This window comes from Mastomys coucha, unplaced genomic scaffold (genome assembly GCF_008632895.1).
Source record: "Mastomys coucha isolate ucsf_1 unplaced genomic scaffold, UCSF_Mcou_1 pScaffold20, whole genome shotgun sequence".
NCBI lineage: Eukaryota > Metazoa > Chordata > Mammalia > Rodentia > Muridae > Mastomys > Mastomys coucha.
The window spans coordinates 31,805,339-31,826,311 of NW_022196903.1; the positions used below are offsets into that span (position 1 = coordinate 31,805,339).

At 42.6% G+C, this 20,973-nt stretch overlaps 1 protein-coding gene across 6 annotated transcripts in view; it reads right to left on the reverse strand.

The window, feature by feature from the left end:
• Positions 1–20,973, reverse strand: part of Dgki (diacylglycerol kinase iota) — a 456,269-nt gene that overhangs the window by 15,972 nt on the left and 419,324 nt on the right. For all 6 annotated transcript variants that reach the window (XM_031381541.1, XM_031381543.1, XM_031381545.1 and 3 more), the window contains 2 exons: positions 12,922–12,959; positions 8,822–8,942 (listed from right to left, as the gene is read on the reverse strand). In XM_031381541.1, the coding sequence (XP_031237401.1) occupies positions 8,822–8,942; positions 12,922–12,959 (159 nt within the window). The remainder of the gene's footprint in view (positions 1–8,821; positions 8,943–12,921; positions 12,960–20,973) is intronic.

Consider the following 20,973-nt stretch of genomic DNA (forward strand, 5'->3'; position numbering starts at 1 on the left):
AATTCACTTCTGCAAACATAGTTTGGGATCTTTGTCACTCTATTATTGTCTGACTACTACTTCCTTCTTTGAAATCCCTCACCATGTTTACTCTGAAGGGATCAGTTAGAGACATGTTTTCCACAGAATCCCCTCTGGTCTGATACCATTCTCTACCTATATGGCAACTATGCTTTATGTATACATTCTATTTGTCATACTTAATTAAGATAAGTTATCAGCCATATCAAAACCATCCAAGGCAAGCCAAGATTGATAATTACATTATTTGATGTGGCTCTTATCAAACTGGTTTTAAGCCAGCAGCTTAGTTGTTTTTCTGTACATGAAGACTCTAATAAAGCCTCTTGGAGCTTTGTCTCGTGCTTTTTTTGTTGTTTTGTTTCTCATCACTGTGTCTTCCCTTGGTACAGAATATTGAATCTGGTTCTAAGCAAATGCTTAAATACTTGAATTAATGAATAAATCTGCTTGGCAGTTTTAATATGGTCCTGGTACCAAAGACAGGTTAGTCGTTACAGACACAATCCTTGTAATTTGTGACCCATGTTGGTAGAGAGCATTATCACTGAAATTTATTATGTACAATGTAAAAAGAAATGAAGAAGAGGTTATAAGTTTCTAGCCATGACTGCTACTGGCAGGGAGGTGGCTGAGTCAAGAATCCTTGTAATCCTCCTGATCACGCTAGTGCTAAGTTTCCTTGAATCTTCCTATGGAATGCAGTTAGGATGCAGAAACCATTGCTGAAGAGACTATAAAAGCTACTTATCATCACTAAGCTTCCATATGTCCTGTCTGTTAACTACTCTCAAATGTTTAGATGCTGTTCCTGGCCTTCCTCGTGGAACTTCCCCCTCCTTAGTGTGTTAAAGAGGTTTCACCTTTTCGCCTATTCGCCTAAGCTAAACTAGCAATGGCCTACCTAACTGTGTATTTCTCAGGCTTTCCCCAACTCTAAGCCTGTTTCCCAGTTTTCCTATCCATGATAGCCTTCCCTCTTCTAACCATGTACCTAAAACTAAAATGTTCCTCAAAGCCCAATTGTGGTGAGGTCTTCCACAGTTGTCCAAAGAGACATTTGACAAATGAATTCTAAGCCCTCTCCAAGTCCTATTCTGTGTACAGGTTATACCTTATGGCATGTATTTTTTTTTAAAATGTATGCCTCGCTTTCTTAAGTGAGTTAGTCTAAATCTCTGAAAGGTAAGAATCACTTTATTGTTTCCATCTGCCTCTAATTATATAAATGCTATATCAATAACCCTGTGGATCCTTTAACGGTACCATTTACCCTTCACCTTAGGTTTTTCTGAATCACTAGCAATCTAAATACTGAGTAGAAGTACCTGGCGCTCCTTGAACACTTCATAAAATTTAGCGTAACAGAATTGAGCTTTGGGGCACACCACAGTCAAAACACTGCAACCTCTGTGAAGAAGGGTGACATAAAAGGGCCACTTTACTCTCACTTAATGGGAAGCCACTTGTTGACTCCTTTTCTGGAAATCCACGCACTCCAGGCTTGTTCAGTTTCTGATAGGAGAGGTACAATGAGATCAGGAGCAACAGGATCACAGCCCCACAAGTTCCACCAAAAGAGCCATTGCTACCTTCAGAGAGCGCTTGAATCCATTATTTAGCAAGGAATTCCAGGAACAGAGCAGCAAGGCTTTACCTGGAGCTGTACTGCCGTCACTGCCACTCTCTGCCCAGTGACTAAGGCAACAAAGACCTTGCAGAGCTTTTTCCTTTATTCTTTACTGAGTGGAAACCACAGTGAATCCCAAGACTTGCTGGGCCTATGCTTCTGTACAGGTAAGGGGCCCCAGAGCATTTTAACTGGCCCAAGACAGCAATAGTTTAACAATCTAAAGATGAAGATGAGGAAAAGAAGGACTTTGTTCCCTGTAGTAGCTGACCAGAATCACCACAACTGTAGCTCTGAGTGATCCCACAATGATTATCCAGCCTGATTAGGGCACTGCCAAGGCTCCTCTCTTGTTCCTTTAATCTTCTATAGCTTGTAGTGGTAAGAGAACAAGCCACCAATGCTGGAAGCTGGCACTGTGCTCTTACAACATATCTGAAAGGATTCCACTTCAGTGTTTAGGGAACGCCTCTGAAATGACTGGTACAATTAACCCAATATCCATGATCCTCCATCACACAGATCATAGGATGATTAAAGAACATTTAAAACGCTGGCAAGCAAAGCACCAATGCACGTATGGGAAGGGCAGCGGGCAGACAATCCAGGTAGGAGCAGACAGCCGTCTGTGTTTGAGAGTGCTAGCACTGCCTGGTCATCCTGTTGCCCTCTGTGGCCTCAGTGGGCAAGGATACTCCTAGTCTTGCAGTGATCTGATAAGTCAGGGTGGGATGATACCCAAGGGGGCCTCCCCCTTCTCAGTAGAGAAGGATAAGGGAGGATGGGGGTCTGAACAGGGACCTGAAGAGGGTGCTGTCACCTGGATGTAAAGTAAGTAAGTAAGTGGATGGAGGATGGATAGATGGATGGATAGATAGATGGATGGATGGATGGATGGATAGATAGACAGACAGACAGACAGACAGATAGATAAGGAAAAAGAGTGTTGTTACACTTACTTGCCATCTTTCAGCCAGTCCTTAAAGCAGTGAGTGGTTCTCAACCTGTGGGTCTCGAGCCCACTGTAGGGGAGTCACATGTCAGATAACCTGCATATCAGATATTTATACTACAGTTCCTAACAGTAGCAAAATTACAGTTATGAAATAGCAATAAAATAATTTTATGTGGGGGAGTCACCACAACACGAGGAACCGTGTTAAAGGTTCGCCACATTAGGAAGGTTGAGAACCACTACCGGCTTGAAGGATTGTCTTTGCATAACAACAACTGCAGTCCATGGCAAAAACATCTGAATACAGGCCTTCATTCCCGCCTGGTTTGTACTGCACCAGCCTGTGGGGAACCATGCTTTAAGACTGTGCTGACCTATTTAGTAGTCTTGATGTGCAGCTTGAAGAATGGGTGGCCAAAAACAGATAGAAAAGTAATCAATGAAACCCACACCAACTCTCTTTTGAAAGATAAAATGCATTTAAAAAAAAAAACAGCACCTACTTTTTGTTGTTCTTAATTTGAGTCTCAGAAAATGATAAAATGCAAATAGAATTGTATTTTTCCAATGCGTACCAATGGTTGAGAGCTGGATTTGGGATTTATTTTGTTTATATACAAATATCCCCATTATGGATGCTCTATGAGCTTTCCTCCAGGGAGTCTGAAGTAAGAACATCACACTATCAACAGATAGTTCACAGTTTTCCACGCATCCCAAGATGTCTGTGGTGGTAGAAATGATAACGCGCCCCCAGCCTCAGGCATCTTCATACTTGGTCACCAGCTGGTGACGATATTTGGGGAGGCTTCGGTGTGACATGTTTGCTGGAGAAAGTGCACCGCTGAGGGCAGCCTTGGAGGTGCACAAGGCCTCTGCCTCTCTCAGTTTGTTTTCTCTGCCTCATGCTTGCAGTTGAGGACATAAGCTCTCAGCTCCATGCTCCAGCTGCCATGCCTGCCCATGTGACTGCATTTCACGCCTATGATGGACTCTAACCTAGAATTGTAAGCCCAATAACCCGTTCCTCTATAATTTGCCTTGTCATGGTTTTCATCACAGCAACAGAAAAGTAACTGACAGAAAATGCTTGCATCTCTGTTCCTAGCTGGCTTTTGCTTTATTTGTTCTTTTCTTCTCTTTTGTTTTTAATCTCACAGCTATCCTGCACCAGAAGATAAGTGTGAAGTCTTTATTGAAGGACTAGCGTGAAATTCCTCTGTGAGATCTTCCCCTTGAATACAGAGGCAGAAACTATATCGTGCACATGCATGGGTTTGGGCAGATAACTGGGCCTCAAGTGTTTCCATTTTTACTCCCTATCCAAATTAGATAAGTGGAACTTACTTGGTAGAGTTGTAACGACTTACATTTAATATCTAGAAGCATACATTTTAGCAGCAATGGGTTACTATATATATATTTAATTTTTTAAAGTGTCTGGGAGACAGAAATATCACTTTTAAAAAATCAAATGATGAATGATGTTTTAAAACTACTTTGGCTCCCAGTCAATATTGGAAGTTTTTGTTTTTCCTTCAGAGAAAGACCCACAGCAGAAACATGGCTTTAAAACACTGTAGCGTATAAGGAAAGTACTGAAAATGGAGGACCTGTGTTAGGTTCTTTTCACTTCTCTGTGGCAAACTACACAGCAGAGGCGAAGTAGAGGAGGAAGAATGTATCTGGGCACAAGTTTCTGAGAGAACATGGCATCATGACAGGGAAGACACAGTGGTGGGAATAGCCTGGTCCATGGTGACACAAGCATGCAGCGGGTGCTTATTCCATAAGACCAGCCAGAAAGCGGAGAACACTGGCTGGCCTTTCATCATCAAGCCCTGCCTATCCCTTCTGCCTCCTAAGGTTCACAACTGCTCAAAATACCACTGCCAGCTGGGGGTCCACGTGCTCATACATGTGAAAAATGCACAAGCCTGTGAAGAACACTGTATATATTCAAGCCGTAACAGACACACACACACACACACACACACACACACACACACACACACTACTGAAACTTTCTGAAGTCCTGCTACTCTGCACTACATCTGTGAACTCTCACTCAGCCACCCCACATCCTGTTCACATGACTTTATCATCTGCTGTGTATAAACATTATATGATGGGCCTTTTATAACATGCATTCTTTAATTTGCCTCCTACCGCTCCATCCAAATCCCCTCTGCTCTTACTTCCATTGACCCACAGACTCCCTCCCAGGACCTCATTTCCCATGAGCCTCCCTGATGCTGCCAACAGCCCATTCCAAATCCTCCCCTGCCACAGGACAAAGGCTGCACAGATGTGAAGGGAGCTGGCACTGAGAAAGCTAACAGCACTGTCATCCTGTCTCAGCGGGATGGGAGTCCTTTCTCTCTGGACCAGAAGCAAAAAAAAAAAAGGGGGGGGGGAGGTTAAAAAAAAACAGGAAAGAAAGACTGAAGTCAAAAAAAGTGGGAAGACAAAATACACTATTGAATTAAAAAGGAACCGAGTGAGTGGGGTTTCTATCTGGGGAAACAGTAGGGGGCAATGGGGTAGGCACAAGCAAGAATAAAAACAAAAGACCAGAATGCTGGGTAGTAAAGGAAGAAAAGCACACAAAAGTCCTGGAGTGGTGAACTAGGGGGAGACAGCCAGAAAAAACGATGGTTGAAAGGAGCTGAAAGGCAGGAACCACTGAGAGAGTCTCTGCTGGAATCCCTGGATCCACAGCCTCTGTCCTATCTCTGGAATTGTTCCCCCTCTGCCTCCTCCTTATTTGCTTTCAGGCCTTAAAATGCCCAGATTCCAGCGTTTTCTTTTTCAATAAAAGAAAGCAGTGTTTTGCATGTCTGAGAGCAGTCCAAAGGAAGATGCCTCCTATGGCTTTCTCAGAACACACCACACAGCCCACTCATAGCCCGCAGCCCACAGCCATCTTAAAGGAGCCTCTGAAGGAAAGGGATTGCTGGTGCTTGAGATACCTCATCTCTCTGGGATCTGGAGCAGAAGGTGTCCTCCTGACTGCAGATCACACTCCTCTCCCTAAGCATCCGATGAAGGGACAAAGAAGAGTGGAGCTCGGAGCAGGAAGCATGCTGTGAGCTGAGGGCCAACTCAAAGAACCCCACAGAATATGACTTAGGGACCCTGGAGGAGCTGAGCAGCTCCTCAGATCCACGCTCACTAAAGGCTGGGTCCAGTCAGAATGGGACAGGACAAGAGAGTGCAGAGGTTCCTCCAACTTGTATTCTTGCTTAGCCTATTTCAGATGTAACTAGAATTTGATCTCCTTGATAGAGAACCTGTTGGAAAACTATCCAACCAACCGTATTTGAGGACCTGAGGCCACAATGCCCCACCTAACTTATCTTAGTCTCTGTTTAAACTGCTTGCTTGTTGCAAACCTCCTGCTGCAGCTGCTGAGTGAAATATGAAGATACAGTTTTTGCCTTTAAAAGCCACTTGGTCTAAATGCTTTGTTACATTTAGAGCCCAAATACCAGAGTGTAGTCCTGGCTGGTTGTAATAAAGACTTCTCAATTGGCTCTAAACTGTGTCAAGTAATCATCTATGGTGGGCTCCTGAGTAACAGGGTCTTTGAAAAAAATCTGTGGGATTTCTATTATCTGAAGCCGTTGGAGAGACTCAAGTCAACCTGATACATGCATATGCAAAGGCATGTCAAGAGATTTTTTTTTTTAGCATAAACATTTCTGTTATTTTCCATTACTACCACCAACACTAAGTCAGAAGACGTTCTATCAGTATGCAGAGAGCTCATTAGGACCAGGTACACCCAGGGTAGTGCCTTCCATCTATCTCCTTCTGACTTGAAGAGCCCTGTGCTTTAAAGGGCTTTCTATCACTTCAGAGTGGTGAATGGTTCTGCAAAGATAGTTTATGATTTCAAAATGCACCGGCTAGCTGGGAGTGGGAGAGAACACTTCCTATGCCAGCACTTGGAAGACAGAAGGAGGAAAATTGCTGCAAATTTTGAGGCCAGCCTGTCTAGAGAATTCCAGGCTAGCCAGGACTGTGTAGAAAGATTCTGTCTCGAGTCAAATGGCCAACTTCTGAACTTTGTGCAACTGAGGACGTTTTTTTAGGAAAAATAAAAAGACATTAATGAGTGTGTCTTTAATTACTGTCCATGTGCAATATATTCCAAAATTTGCTTCTGCTCCCCCTCAGCTTTTTTGGAGAAATCGCCAAAGAAAACAAAATAAGCCCATGGTGTGTGTGTGCAGCAGAAATCACGCCACTATGTCATTTGCAAGTCTTGCCCTGACGTGGTGGATGATCAGGAGAGCGGAGGAAGGAATGAAGTCTGCTGCAGAGTCAGCACCACGGCTCACTGTTCTAACACACACAGAAGTAGAACTGCACAGTGTACTGGGAAAGCCATTCTCTAGCACCCACTGCCGTAACACCACATTCTCTCTCTCCTTCCATTGTTCTGACTATAGTTCCAGGCAAGATTTCAAACATAGTGAGGAAGACTTAGGAAGAGACATCTGAAATGACGGCTATTCTAATATCTACTTTACAAGGTCCTTGCAGAGATTAAATTACGTGTTGTGTTCTGTACACACATCTGACATATTATTTGCACTAGGTATGTAGCTTATAGGTGGACCTCAAACATCCACATTCAGCTCTGTTGAATTTATTTGTACACCTAATTATTGTTTTATTCCTGGCTTGCTAATGCTAGAAAATGTTGACTCCATGTTCCTCTGAGTGCATATTTGAGTGTGTCAGCCTACAGAAAACAGTTCCTGCTAGGTACTCCACGTAGACTCACTGAAAGAAAGAATGAGTGAGGGAAGGGTTAAGTGGAAGGATGCACGTGTCCCCAGGTGCCTGAAAGGAGAAGCTAAGGGATGAGAGTGCTCACTACTGTTCTTACTGTCTGCACTCTGTATGTCTGTGCAGAGGAGGTAAGCGTGAACGGTGGGAGAGGTGGCTTGGCAGGCAAGGACACTGGCTGTGTAAAGTAAGCAGGCTCATCATCAATGGCCCAAGAGGGTCACCTGGGCTTTCTGTGGACCTGGGTCTCAATGATAGTCTTTTTCGTTTATTCAACCTTAAAAATCTCCTAGTGAGCTTTCCCCCTCCCACCGTCACCTTGGTCTTCTCCGTTTCTAGTCACACTATAAGCATGAGAAATTGAGTGGTGTTCCTTTATGTTTCTGAAGGGCTTCTGAAGGCAGATGCTAAACCAGTAGCCCCCAACTTGGGAACGATCTAAGACCAAACTGGAAACCCAGTTAGTCCACACTCTGGGAGGTGAGGTTGGCCAGTCACATGGGACATGGCAGCAGACACTTGTCAGGAGAATGAAGCCTGAGTTGGGAAAAACACAAATAAGAATAGAACAACAAACTAAGAAACAAAAACTAAGAAACTAGAAAAACTGAGTAGGACAAACATAGGAATCTGCAGAAGAATCAACCACAAATATACATTACCCAGCTGAGTCCAAACAAATAATTTATTAAAAGCTCTACAAAATAAAGACAACTATGTCAGGCCTCATTTTGTTAATTAAAATTTAAATTAAATTAAATAAATAAATTAAAATAGGGACTGGAGAGATGGCTCAGTGTTTAAGAGCACTGGCTTCTCTTACAGAAGATGAAGGTTCAAATCCCAGCACCCTCACAGTGGCTGACAGTCATCTCTAACTCCTGTTCCGGGCAATCTGATTCCCTCATAGTTCTCCACAGGGACCAGACACATACATGGTTAAACAGGCACACATTCAGGCAAAAACATGAATACAGTAAAAATAATTGAAGATATAAATTTTAAAAAATAATTTAATGAACATTATTTTTATTACTTATATTTGAGACAGGGTCTTACTCTCTAGCCTTGGCTGGCATAGAACGCACTTTGAAGGCCAGGCTATCCTCAAACACACAGTAATCCACTTGACTCTGCCTGCTGGGATCGAAGGCACTTACCACAGTACCCAGTAATTAACACACTTTAGAAAGCTTTTAAGTTTTAAATTAATTTCTTCCCCAAATTCTTCCCCTTTCTAAATTTGGATATAAAAATTATGTACTTTAACTGCTTGGTTAAGATGGCCTACCTGTACCAACAATGAGTGTCAGAGAAACAAGGGGTGAGCGTTGTGTTGGGCAGAACTCATTGAGTGTCAGTACAGCGGAGCTATGGAGAATTTCACGGCAGTCCCTGGAGATTTGCCTACTCACCGTGGTCAAGGATGTACTTCACGATCTCCCCATTGCCGGTCTTAGCTGCGTAGTGAAGGAGCGAACAGTGCCCTGGTCCCTGAATTAGTAAGCTCCCTCCATTCTTATAGCTCTCCATGAGCTGGGAAAAAAAAAAAACAACACAGGGAAAGAATATCAGCAGCACCCAGAACAGGGACCAAGACTCCAAGTCGCACAGAAAAGTCACTTAGTAAATCACAAATGTTTTTAGCTTCAGAGGACACAGAGAAGAGCTAAACTGATGAAGGACCATCCCTCCATCACTCACATGGATGCTTAGTCTCACGTAACTCCGGAAAGGGTCTGTCTGCACAAATAGCTCAAGGAAATAGAAATGTTTGGCTTTCTACCCCCCTCTTCTGAGCCCCAGACTCTCAGATGAAAACTAAGATGTCCTGAGGTTCATCCAGCATTTGTTGCAGCGGGAAAAACTTGGCTCTGAGCCTCTCCGCTCCTTCCCTGTGTCTTTTGTTGTTCTTTGACATGGAATGGGCACAAATGCTTCAATTTCCTGTACACAGCATTCATTCACATATACAGGTGCACACATGGTAATAAATATTCACTCAGAGGGAGAGTTCCTGTTTCATCCTGATACCTTCTGAGAATCAGGCCATGCATACCCAACAGGGCTAGAGATTATCATGAACTAATGAGAATCAAAACAATGTTGTGAATGTCATTGTTTCTGTATGAGAACAACCAGTAAGAAAGGCCAAGGATTTAGACACCAGAGAGTAAAGTGGACAAGTAAAGATATAGACCAAGTTTGTGAAGTATCGAATATTCCAAAATGCAAATGTGTCCCCATTCTCCAAACTGTGGAATACCAGCATAAGAGGAGCCTTGGTGAATGAAGTTTCTCATAGATTATTTGAAGACAAATCTACTAACAGAGCAGGTCTCAACAAAAACTAACACACAAGCAACAATAAAATGACTCAGCCACCAGCCTCAGTGACCTTTAAATTCCACAGGAAGAACAAAAGTGTTGACTGTAAAGAGAGACAGTATAAGACCAACAGAGGGGTACCAAAGAAAAAAGCAGAGTTTTGGAAAGAGCCAAGGAAAAGTAGCTAGAAATTCAGCCAAGAAGAGCAGCCGATCAGAGGAGCTGGAGGCACAGGACCTAAGGGAATCTACATCCCCAAACTCGGAGGGAAAAGGAAGCAGACCCATAGAAACCCATAGGAGACTCTTCCATGTTCAGCTACAGCATCTTGTAGCAATACTCTTGCTTTGTGGGAAGATCCACTGAGCATGGCAACGTGGATGTAGCCAGACTGAGTGGGGATCAGCTGTCCTGCATGTGCCTTCTGGGAAGGCCGCGCACTATGAGTAGAAAGAAGCCCATCAGTACTTTACAGATCCTCACTGCATGGGAGCTCCTGGAGTCTGCTCTACCTTCTTGTGTCATTCCTCTCCCTCCCTCTCTATTCTATCTAACTTCTTTCTACCTCTCTCTTACACAGCCTGTTTAATAGTAAATATGGATTGTGCATTCAATACAATTAAAAGAAAATTGAGGTGAAAGCTCTCTCTCTATTTTTATATGATAGATACCTACTTAAGTATCTATTAAATAGGTATCTATCATAGATAGATAGATAGATAGATAGATAGATAGATAGATAGATAGATAGATAGATAGATAGATACTGAAAAAGAAAGTTCTTTACCGTCTATCTGATCTCATACTGTATAAGGCATTATTGAGTCACTCCTCAGACAGTTAGGGAATAATTATAATGTAGACTGTGCCAGGATAAACAACTAGATATAGTGCTGTCTTGCATTTTAAGCAATTCGTTGTAAAATAGTCTTAAATGAATAACAATACACTCCAGGATCTGGGGAGTTTGCCTAGAATAAAAGCATATGGAAAGAGCTTCAGGTTACAGTTTGTATTAGAAGTGTTCAAGGACAGGAGTTGTTCTTGCTTCCCACAGACTCCAAGGTAAGTCCTTTCAGACTTGCATGCTGCTACTGGCTAGCCCACTGAAGGGGAATGACCATGAACTCCCAGGAATCCTGTTTAAGGACTAGGCTTCTCTTCTGGCTAACAGTGCCCTGGGACAGTACAGTGAAAAAACTGTACAGGCAGCATGATCAGAATCCTACGACTGAGGCTGCAATTGACCATTACAGAGGCAATCCCCTCTCTCTCTGTTTTCTGTTAGTGATGTTTGTGCTGCAAGGGTAGAGCAAGCACTCTTTGGTTCATCGAACAGTTGTATTTTAAAATGGAACAAAGGGATGAGAAGGGAGAGGGGAGTGGAGGAGAAGGGGAAAGAAGAGAAAAAGGAATGGGGAAAAGTATAGTATGAAGAAAAGAGAAGAGAAAAAGTAATTTTCAGCTTCCTTTTATGGCCTTTGGTTTCTTGGCCTGTACTGTACTGTGTGTCCATGATGGGAAAGGTATACCCTCCATTCAGAGGCAGCCAGCTCCACTGTACAGCACACCAGCATTGTTGGAGTGTTAGTGTGTTGTGTTAGTGTGACCCCTAACACAAATAACTGAAGAATAGCTAGATCTTTTAGAATATTCACAGACTACATTATGGCAAATATTTTTAATAACTGTGTTGTTAGAAGAAGAAAACAGGTTAGTACTATATAGAAAAACTAAATCAGCTAACCTTTTAGGTACTTTCCTATGCAACATGAATAGTATTGGCAGTCTTATCATATGATTACATCCAGTCCTATGATAAACCAAGGAAGAAATAATACTGTGATCCCATTTCACCGATGAAGAAATTAAGGTGTTGAGAAAATGTGCTAATGGTATAAAACATTCACATAGAGTGAATGATAAAGGCAAGATCTAAAGTCAGGCAATCTAGCTCTAGTGTTGACATCTAATTCCTTGTGAAATTAATCTACCAGAAAATACAAGCACAAGCTGAAATATCCAAAATGGACTAGACAGTCTTTCTGTAGTTGGCCGTGACTTCTGCAGCAGACTACTGTATGAACAGGTGCAAGCTCTCATTGATACATGCATTTCTGGGTATTGCCCAGGCATTTCTTTCTTTTTCCCCCCATGCATATGAAATTTATTACCATTGTGTATTCACCTTTAAGATTTATGATCTTGGGCTTTACTTGGCTTTGCATATCTTTACATAGGACGAGAGACATTGGCTTCTCTGACAACCAAAAGCAGACAGGATATAGAGGCCTGGATTTTCTCAGGGTTCTTGATCAGCTGGACCCCAGTACATTCCCACTGGCAGAATTTGACTGTTTGGTTTCAATCTTCTTTCCTCTTCCCTGTTCCTCCCCTCCCCTCCTCTTCCTCTCAAGTTGGAATTGACCCTAAGGCTTCAGGCGTGCTAGGCAAGCACTGTACAGAAGAGTTACGTCTTCATCCCTGCTCCTGCATTTTCCAGCAAAACCCCCTTCCCACACAGAGAGGGTGGGGCCTTCTGGGCTGTGATCAAAAGGTTTCCCTGTGTTGCTCACTGTGAAACTGTGAACCCATCTGTGACTTCAGAACATAGCCATCCTACCAGGGCCAGATTCTGAAAATGCCACAGCTACTCCCATGTCACTCTCCATTGACTTTCAAATGGCAATTTCATGACAGTAAAATGTGATTCGCATGCACTGGTCCCTGTGACAGTGACACCACCTGTGTGTTGTTAAAGGAATGGTTCTCTTAATCTACAATTCTAGGTTGATTAAAATTGGTACTTCTGAGATCGGCATTTCTTATGTAAGTATTTATCCCCATACACATCTAAAGAAGAAACCCTCAAATACTTCAAATGTGAGTCTTAGGAAGCAGAATTCTGAGCACAGTGAGCATTATATACTAGGGAAATACAGCCCCCCCTTTTTTAAAACTAACCAAAGACCATCTACTATACTCCAGGGAATCTACCATACTTCTTTGCTGTTAGGAGAAGCAGGGTGGTGAGCACTCATCCTCTCTACTCATTTCTCAAAAGCGTATCTCTCCTTCCTCCTCCACAGAAGTTTATAGACTGGATCGTGAAAATTCGGTGTGGCATGCTGTTGAATTAGGCTTCTTAAAGAATCCCCTGTTACATGTTGGTAACAGGGTAGCTTACCTTCATAAGGTCACCAGTAAGGACTGCCTGCAAAATTGCTGTGAAAGACAAAAGAGAGACGTCTCATTAGTAGAAGACCCTCTCACTGAGAAGCTACGAATGAATGGCTGTGCGCTCAGAAGTAATCTATATTGGGGGAAGGAACAGAGAGTCATTGTCAAACCCTTACCCGAGCACCAGCCATACCCACGATTCTGACATTTTCATGAGCCCTCTCAGCCTGGTACTGCAAAGATGATATGAAATCTGGAGTCACATTAGATTAAAATCTTAGCTCTCACCTTAAGAGGTGCGGAACACTGGAGAAACCACTTAACCCCATGAGCCTCAGTTGTCACAATTGCAAGAGAGTAAGTCTAGACCCTGGGGGCGAGCTGAAGGGAGCACTATGGTTCCTCCTTTCTTTCCTTGTACTTTGTTCTCCAGAGACTAGGTGTATCTCTGGCCATTTTGATGGTGAATATTGTAGTGGAAAATACTCACTGCCACAGATATTAAGAGGACTGAGAAAGAAGAGGGAAGCCAGTACTTCAGTTGTTTTCTGTGGAGGATAATCACATGCCTGGCCTAAAATTAGTAGGTGCCCATGATGGAAATAAAGCTAAGAGTCTTGTATAGCCTGAGTTACTTATAAGAGAAAATTAAAGTTTCTAATGGCTTATGCGTTTAGTATATAGAAAATAAATAAGAAAATCATGTTAAATGAGGGAAACAATCTAAAGATAATCGAGGTTCCTAAAGGGAGTTACCTGTGACGTTGTAGAAGTGATGCCTTTAGAAAAGGGGATATGTCAATTTAGAAACCATTCAAAGGACTCAGCCTTTCAAATCACAAAGCTTTAGAGAAAAAAATGTTTAAGTTTTATTTTGTAAGTACTATTTTGTTCTTATTTGAGTAATGTCTCAATTCAATTAAATTAAAGTCTAGGAGCACAGATCAAAAAATTTAAGGAGTACAGAGCTGGAATTATAGTTCACTCATGAAAGTGCTTTCTGTGCAAGCGTGAGGAATGGAGTCTGGTCAGCAAGACCCACAGAAGTCAGACATGGCAGCACAGCATGAGCATGTGCTCGTGCAAGGGTTCTAGTGCAAGGGAGACCGGCAGATTCCTGGATCTTGTCCTGTAAGCCTACCCTATGCTGGAAGCCGTAAGAACCAGTGAAGTATCCTGTCTCAAAAACTAGGTGGATGTTTCCTAAAGAACCAAACCTGAGGTAGACCTCTGGACACCACACACACACACACACACACACACACACACACACACCACACAGAGTGGGGAAGGGGAAAGGGAGGGAGAAGGGGAAGGGCAAAGAAGGGGGAGGAAGGAGAGAGGGAAGGAGAGAGAAACAGTATACAGGAGGGAGGGAAGAAGGGAGGGAATGAGAGACAGACAGACAGACAGACAAATGTACAAACAGATACACACAGAGAGACACCATGGAAGAAAAAGGCAGGAGGGAGGAAGGGAGAGAGGGAGGGAGGGAGATGGAAGGAGACAGAGAGAGAGAGAGAGGGAGGGAAGGAGAGAGGGAGAGACGGGGAGTGGGAGAAAGGGGGATCCCAGCGGCCACTTGGCTCTCAAGGCTTCCTATTGAACGTTTGAGTGTCCTGATATGGAGTCCAGCATAGAGTAAGTGTTGCAGGGCTGAGCACCATCTATTAGCCAGAAGCCTTAAATACCTACGGAGAAGAGGATGGCTGCATGGACACTGGAGGAAGGAGGAGGCAAGAAGGAGGGGAAACTGTGTAGAATGAAAGGGAGAGAGAAATGTTCCCTCTGTAAGAAGCAGTAAGCAATGTGCACTTAGGCTCGAAGCATCTGTGATGAACCCAGGCTCCCTCTGCAGAACACAGAGGCTCACCAGCTTATGAAGCCAACTGACAAAAGCAAAGGACAGCTCAGTGGGCTGCAAAGCAGAACCAAAGGGCACAGACATGGACATGGATGCTGACAGGGAGGGAGGAAGATGAGAGAGAGGGAGGCAACAGGAAGCAGGAGGCATCACAACATGCATGAAATTATTTTAAAAAGAAGCAAGGTGTGGAGAAATATGGGAGCTATGGAAAAGGGATAAATATGTCCAAAGAAGCTGTGAAAATCCTGGGCATCCCTTGCTGTTTTATAAATAAGCACCCTGACACTTGAAGTGGAGTGACTCTTGGGTCCCAGAGCTTATCATGGTCTGCCAGCACCATAAACCTAAGCCTAGGGCTCTGTTCACTGCTGCACTGAACTCAATGTGGAGAGAGCCCTACTAGGCACCATGACACCCACAGAAGGTATCAGAAATACTGGGGGCTAAGTTTGAAGTGCTATGGAAAGAGCGATGGATCAGGGTATAATTCTGTGTGATTTGCTGTGCATGAACATTTTAACCTATTTTTTCCCCTCCATGGCAAAGAAGGTTAACAGCTGTAATGCTCACCTCAGGGTTAAAGTTTTTAAAAGGCTTTTTAAATAAATAGAAGGGGTAGGTTTCAGCATTTCTAAGACTGCACACATGCACACACATGTATACACACACACACACACACACACACACACACACTGATAATTCAGAAGGCAATGTCTGTCAAAGGTAATCTTGGCCTTCCCTTGACAACTTCTCTTGTCAAGGGAAGCCGGACATGTGCGGTTCTGCTAAAACAACATATTCAGATGTGAAGGACAGATCAAGGAGTCGTGAGGAGATATTTTCCTTCAGGAGAGAAACTGTATAACAGATCACAAATAAGTGAGGATGGGAAAAACCGTTAACAATTTCAGTATGGAAGAACAAATAAGTTTGGATTGTCATGCTATAGAATGCTCCCTTGGCTGCAGCGAAACATCTTGACAAGAAATAAGGCAAATGCAACTGTGAGAACGAACTGTTCATACAGAGTCTTGTCTAACCCACTCAGAAGATCAAGCACAGCTTATGTTCTCAAAACCATACGGAACTTGTTCACTATGGAACAAATGAAAGTGCTCATAAAATTGGGGGATGTGGGGAAATCTGCAAGGAGATGAGGTCATTACTTTAAACAGTTATGAAAAATCAAACTTGGCGCATACACACAATAAATCAAGGAAACAGAAGAAACCCCCAGGGCACAGGCTATGTAAAGAGCTATGGCTAGCAGTACAGTTGAAGAAGGTTGTGTGGAGGATGGGGCATTGAAACCAACCTATGCCTTGTTAGTAGAATTACCCTGCAAGGAAGGCCTGCGAAGTTCTCATAAGATAAGGGAAGAATGTGAACAAAAGCATGGAACTTGGAAACAGTGCTTGAACGAAGCTGCACAGAGTTGTGTGTGGAAGGCAGCCAAGCATTACTGCACTGTAGCTTCACAGTCCACTGAAGCAAGTGTCTGTAAGCCAAGGTTAGATCCACGTACTGTTTCTTACAGGGGATCAAGAGCAACTGGAGAGTTAAAATCAGATCAGAGGAGAATCTGAATGTCCTTCGGCAGGCCCGCCTGCTTCTTCCCTTCTGAAATCAGTTATGACTTGCTATTAGGTCCTTTGCCACCAATCCTCCAAGTAGAATCCCTTTCAACTTCTATAACTTCTACCTTACATGGTGCCTGAGCAATGTTATTGGTTTCTACGAGTTTCCAGCACCTTTTCCGTTTGATATCCCCACAAATACATAGAAAATTGTATAACAGAATTATAACCACAAATAATTCTCATTTTGTTGGATACAGAAAGCATGGATATTTATTTTTAAGCCAAGTAACACATCCAAGGGTAGCTATTATGCAAACATTATTAGAAACAAGGCTCCCTTCTCTCTCCTGATTAATGTCCTTCCTTATGAACACTGTTGTTTAAGATCTCTTCTGCATAAAGATAGCCCAAGCCCATTAATATTCAACTCTAGGTAATAACCTTGTGGAAGATCAAGTTTAAAAACAAAATAATGAGCTTCTATGATTATAGCATTATTCTTTATTTCCTGAACTCAGTTTTCTTTTTGGTTTTCACGTAGATCCTTCATAATAAAATGAATGCTTCAAATTTCCAGAGGCAAAGGTGGCTTCAATTGTTAATATATCACAAAGGTTACTGGGTAGATCAGTAAGTTCCCTGGAAAAATAAATTGTATAAACTTACACAGTAAGACTGTAAAGGAGTGGAATGCATTTTCATATGTGATAAATTGAATCCGTCCATATGAAATAGCTTACTTTTCTTGCTGCACTATGCTTTCAAACTTCAACTTGCTTCAATCTAGAAACAGGGTAGTGGGGGCACGGATATCAGTTTGAGGAAGCATCTAGCTAAGTTTGGCGTATACGTGTGTCTGCGAGGCACTGGCTTGACTGTGTATAGGTGTGTCTGCGAGGCACTGGCTTGACTGCGTATAGGTGTGTCTGCGAGGCACTGGCTTGACTGCGTATAGGTGTGTCTGCGAGGCACTGGCTTGACTGCGTATAGGTGTGTCTGCGAGGCACTGGCTTGACTGCGTATAGGTGTGTCTGCGAGGCACTGGCTTGACTGCGTATAGGTGTGTCTGCGAGGCACTGGCTTGACTGCGTATAGGTGTGTCTGCGAGGCACTGGCTTGACTGCATATAGGTGTGTCTGTGAGGCACTGGCTTGACTGTTAACTGACCCTGCCTACTAGTGCGGCACCACTTCATGAGCAGAACCCTAAGTTATATAAAAGTGAGAAAAGCTAGCCGAGCCTATGAAGGCAAACCGCACGCGAACCGTATAAGTTTGGCTCTCTCTTCTCCTCACTGAGAATAGGGTGAGCGCAGATGTCTAAAGCACTCACACATGTGTGACTGTCCTACAGCAATGGAATCCGAAACCAAAGAAAACCCCTCAATTCTCCCCTTTGCTGCTTTTGGTCAAAGTATTTTGCCACAGCAACAGAAGGAAGCTACAATAGAAATAAACTCAAGATCAGAGAATCTAGTTCATAGAATACAGTGATTTACTCTTATTTTTCAACCTGGACACAGAGAAAAACATAAGACAACTATAGCCGGGTGCACGCCTTTAATCCCAGCACTTGGGAGGCAGAGACAGGCGGATTTCTGAGTTCTAGGCCAGCCTGGTCTACAGAGTGAGTTCCAGGACAGCTAGGGCTACACAGAGAAACCTTGTCTTGAGAAAACAAATAAACAAAAACAAAACAAAACAAACAAACAAAAAAAGACAATTATAACCCGAAAATTTTGTGTATGGTTGCTTCTGAAAGAAAAATTTAAGTTGTGAATCTTGATGTGCCAACAAGAATAGGAAGAAACAGTATAAAAAATGTAGTAAAGGCATATATATATAATATCCTTGTAATTCTTTTATATTTTTACTTTTACTGATGCATATGTGTTGATATGTGCACATGAGCACTGTGCAAACAGAGACCAGAAGAGATTATTAGGTCCCCCAGAACTGGAGTTACAAGTGGCAATGAACCACATAACCTAGGCGCTGGGAACAGTACCTGGTTTACCTGGTTCTTTTGGAAGAACAGCAAATATTCACAGCTTCTGAGCCATCTCCCCACTCATGATACAGCTCTTAATAAATCAGACAAAAGAACTTTATATGATATATGAAAGAAAAGCAAAACCCTCCACATATGAGTATCTTAAAAAGACTAATATGTAATTAGTAATGTAATATGTGATATGTAACTGAATTGATTATTCAGTTTTAAATGTCACATACAATTACCTGGCTAATTACTATTTCCTCATGGTAACAGCCGCTCAAATGCTTAAAAGTGTTGTAGAAAAAAAATTGAAAGGAAAAAGTGTGAACAAAGAATGATGTGTGGAAATCTCAAAGGTAAGTTAGCTGATCGACCGAGTCATAATCACTGATCTGGAAAGTTCTACTTTCTAAGCCAGCATTTTCCTGTCTAGAGCAAGGATCCCAACGTCCTAGTCAGTAAACCCTTTCTACCGCCTTTACCTGACTTTGTGATCTAACTCTGACTTCAGAGATGTAAAACAAAGTGTGTAGGACATGAACTGACATCCCTCACGCCACATAGTTGTGAGCAAAAGATCAAAGGTTCAGTTGACTTTCGCTTCGGTTATTTTCTGCACTTCTCTCTCCTCAGGTCGAGTGCTTTTCACTTTAGTGATCTGGATGGCTTGTTCTACTTAGACCATGATGCCGCCAAATTAAAACAAAAGGCCTGCTAAACAGTAAAGATAATATGTAGTTTTAAGCTCAAAGTCTATTTCTATAAATGGAAACACTAAATGATGAACAGACCAACATAAAGGTTAGGCTCAGGATTAGTTCAATCCAGTGAGGTACGATTTTCAGACTTTCCCTGTTTTTAGTTGGCACCAGGAGCCTACCTCTCCAGAGAAATTTCTCCACAGAGCTTTTCCTGTACTGAGAAACAGTCTGTCCAATTTTTCTGTTTGCGAGCAGCCAGCCATGATACATGAGCAACAAATTGTGAAAGCTTAGCTTGCAGAGATGGGATTTAGTATAATCATCAAACACGACAAAGGTAATCTAACACATGCTTAATGGTATGGACAGCCACTGTGAATTATGCTAATTAGGCATAAATGGGAAGCAGCTCAGGAAAGTGATTGCAATTAATATTATTTTACATAGGCAGATTGAACAAGTCCAAGATGGGGTGAGGAAAAGGAGAAATCAGATATTTCTAAAGACTTCTGCATTTAAGCTGGTCCTAAGGGAATGTCTGCCAATCAGAGCAGGATATGAGGCAAGTTATTTTTATAATAGAAGCCAAAGTACAGGGGTTGCATTGAAAAAAGCTGATCTTCTGAAATAGATTCATGTCTTATTTTTGTTTTTGTCTGTTTGTGTGTTTGTTTGCTTGCTTTTTACAATAATGCACTGGTCTTGTACAGCAAGGTGAATTCAGATCATCATGGATGAATTGTTCATTTGGCCCAAAAAATATGTGCTTTGGAAAGAGAGGGTTTTTTTTTTTAGAGCAAGTTTTTCTCTGTTGTACCAGATACTGAACTGTCCACTATCAGTGTGACCACACACATGGCTGTGAGTTGGAGCTGGCTTTATTGGAACCCATCTATGCTCTCACTTGCCTTCCCGTGGACTGGTCCAGCTTCCTCGGAAAATGGTGGCTGGTTCTAAAAGCCACCATAGCTGGGAGCCCAGGCAACGGTAATCATCTTCACGTGGGGGTCATGAACCATTCCTCTAGCTGAAGTCCTGGTTTATCCATATTCAAGGAGGGAAGGTACAAGTTCACTGGACTTAGTCACACTGCAAGATGAGTGTACCAGAGAAGGTGATGCTAAGACCGCAAACCCATGCTTTACCTCACAGACTGAAATTGCGATGTGCTTTGAGCTGGAGTGCTGATTTTGATTTTCAGTTAGTATTGAGAAACGACTCTGACCAACAGCCTTTATTGCCCGTGTCGCTTGTGGGAACATATTACACGTCTTATGTCATCTGTTTTATCATGTATGTCTCCGCAGAAATAAAATTTAATAGAGCGAGAAATGCATATTTGAAACGATACCTTTTGGAGAGGGCAAAGTAAGGTAATCCAGAATTGACAGGTTTACTTTTTAGAAACAGTATTGCAATATCTCTCTTCCCACACACGCTACACACCCATCTTGCAGTGTGGTTTTTGACTCTTCCTGGTGAGATCTGGAGTTTGTATCATCCTTCTCTTGAATATGCGTAAACCAGAATTTCAATGAGAATGGTTTATGACTCTCTATGTATGGAGAGCATGCTCCCAAGGGCTGACAGCCATGGTGGCTTTTAGAATCAGCTACCATTTTCCAAGGAAGCTAAACAGCCCATGTGAAGCTAAGTAAGGTGGACCAAGGTTCCAGTAAAGACAGTTCCCAAGTCACAGCCATGCGTGTGGTCATGCTGATGCTGGGCAGCTCAGCATCCGGTGGAGCAGAGACAAACTTGTTCTGAAAACTTCTCTGTCCAAATCATATGATTTTAGCCAAGTGAAGAATTGTGTCTTCAGCCATAATGTTGAGATTCACTTTGCCTCGAAACAAGAACTGATATAGACCTGTATGTTATTGTAAGAATAACCAGGAATCTGTTTCAGAAGA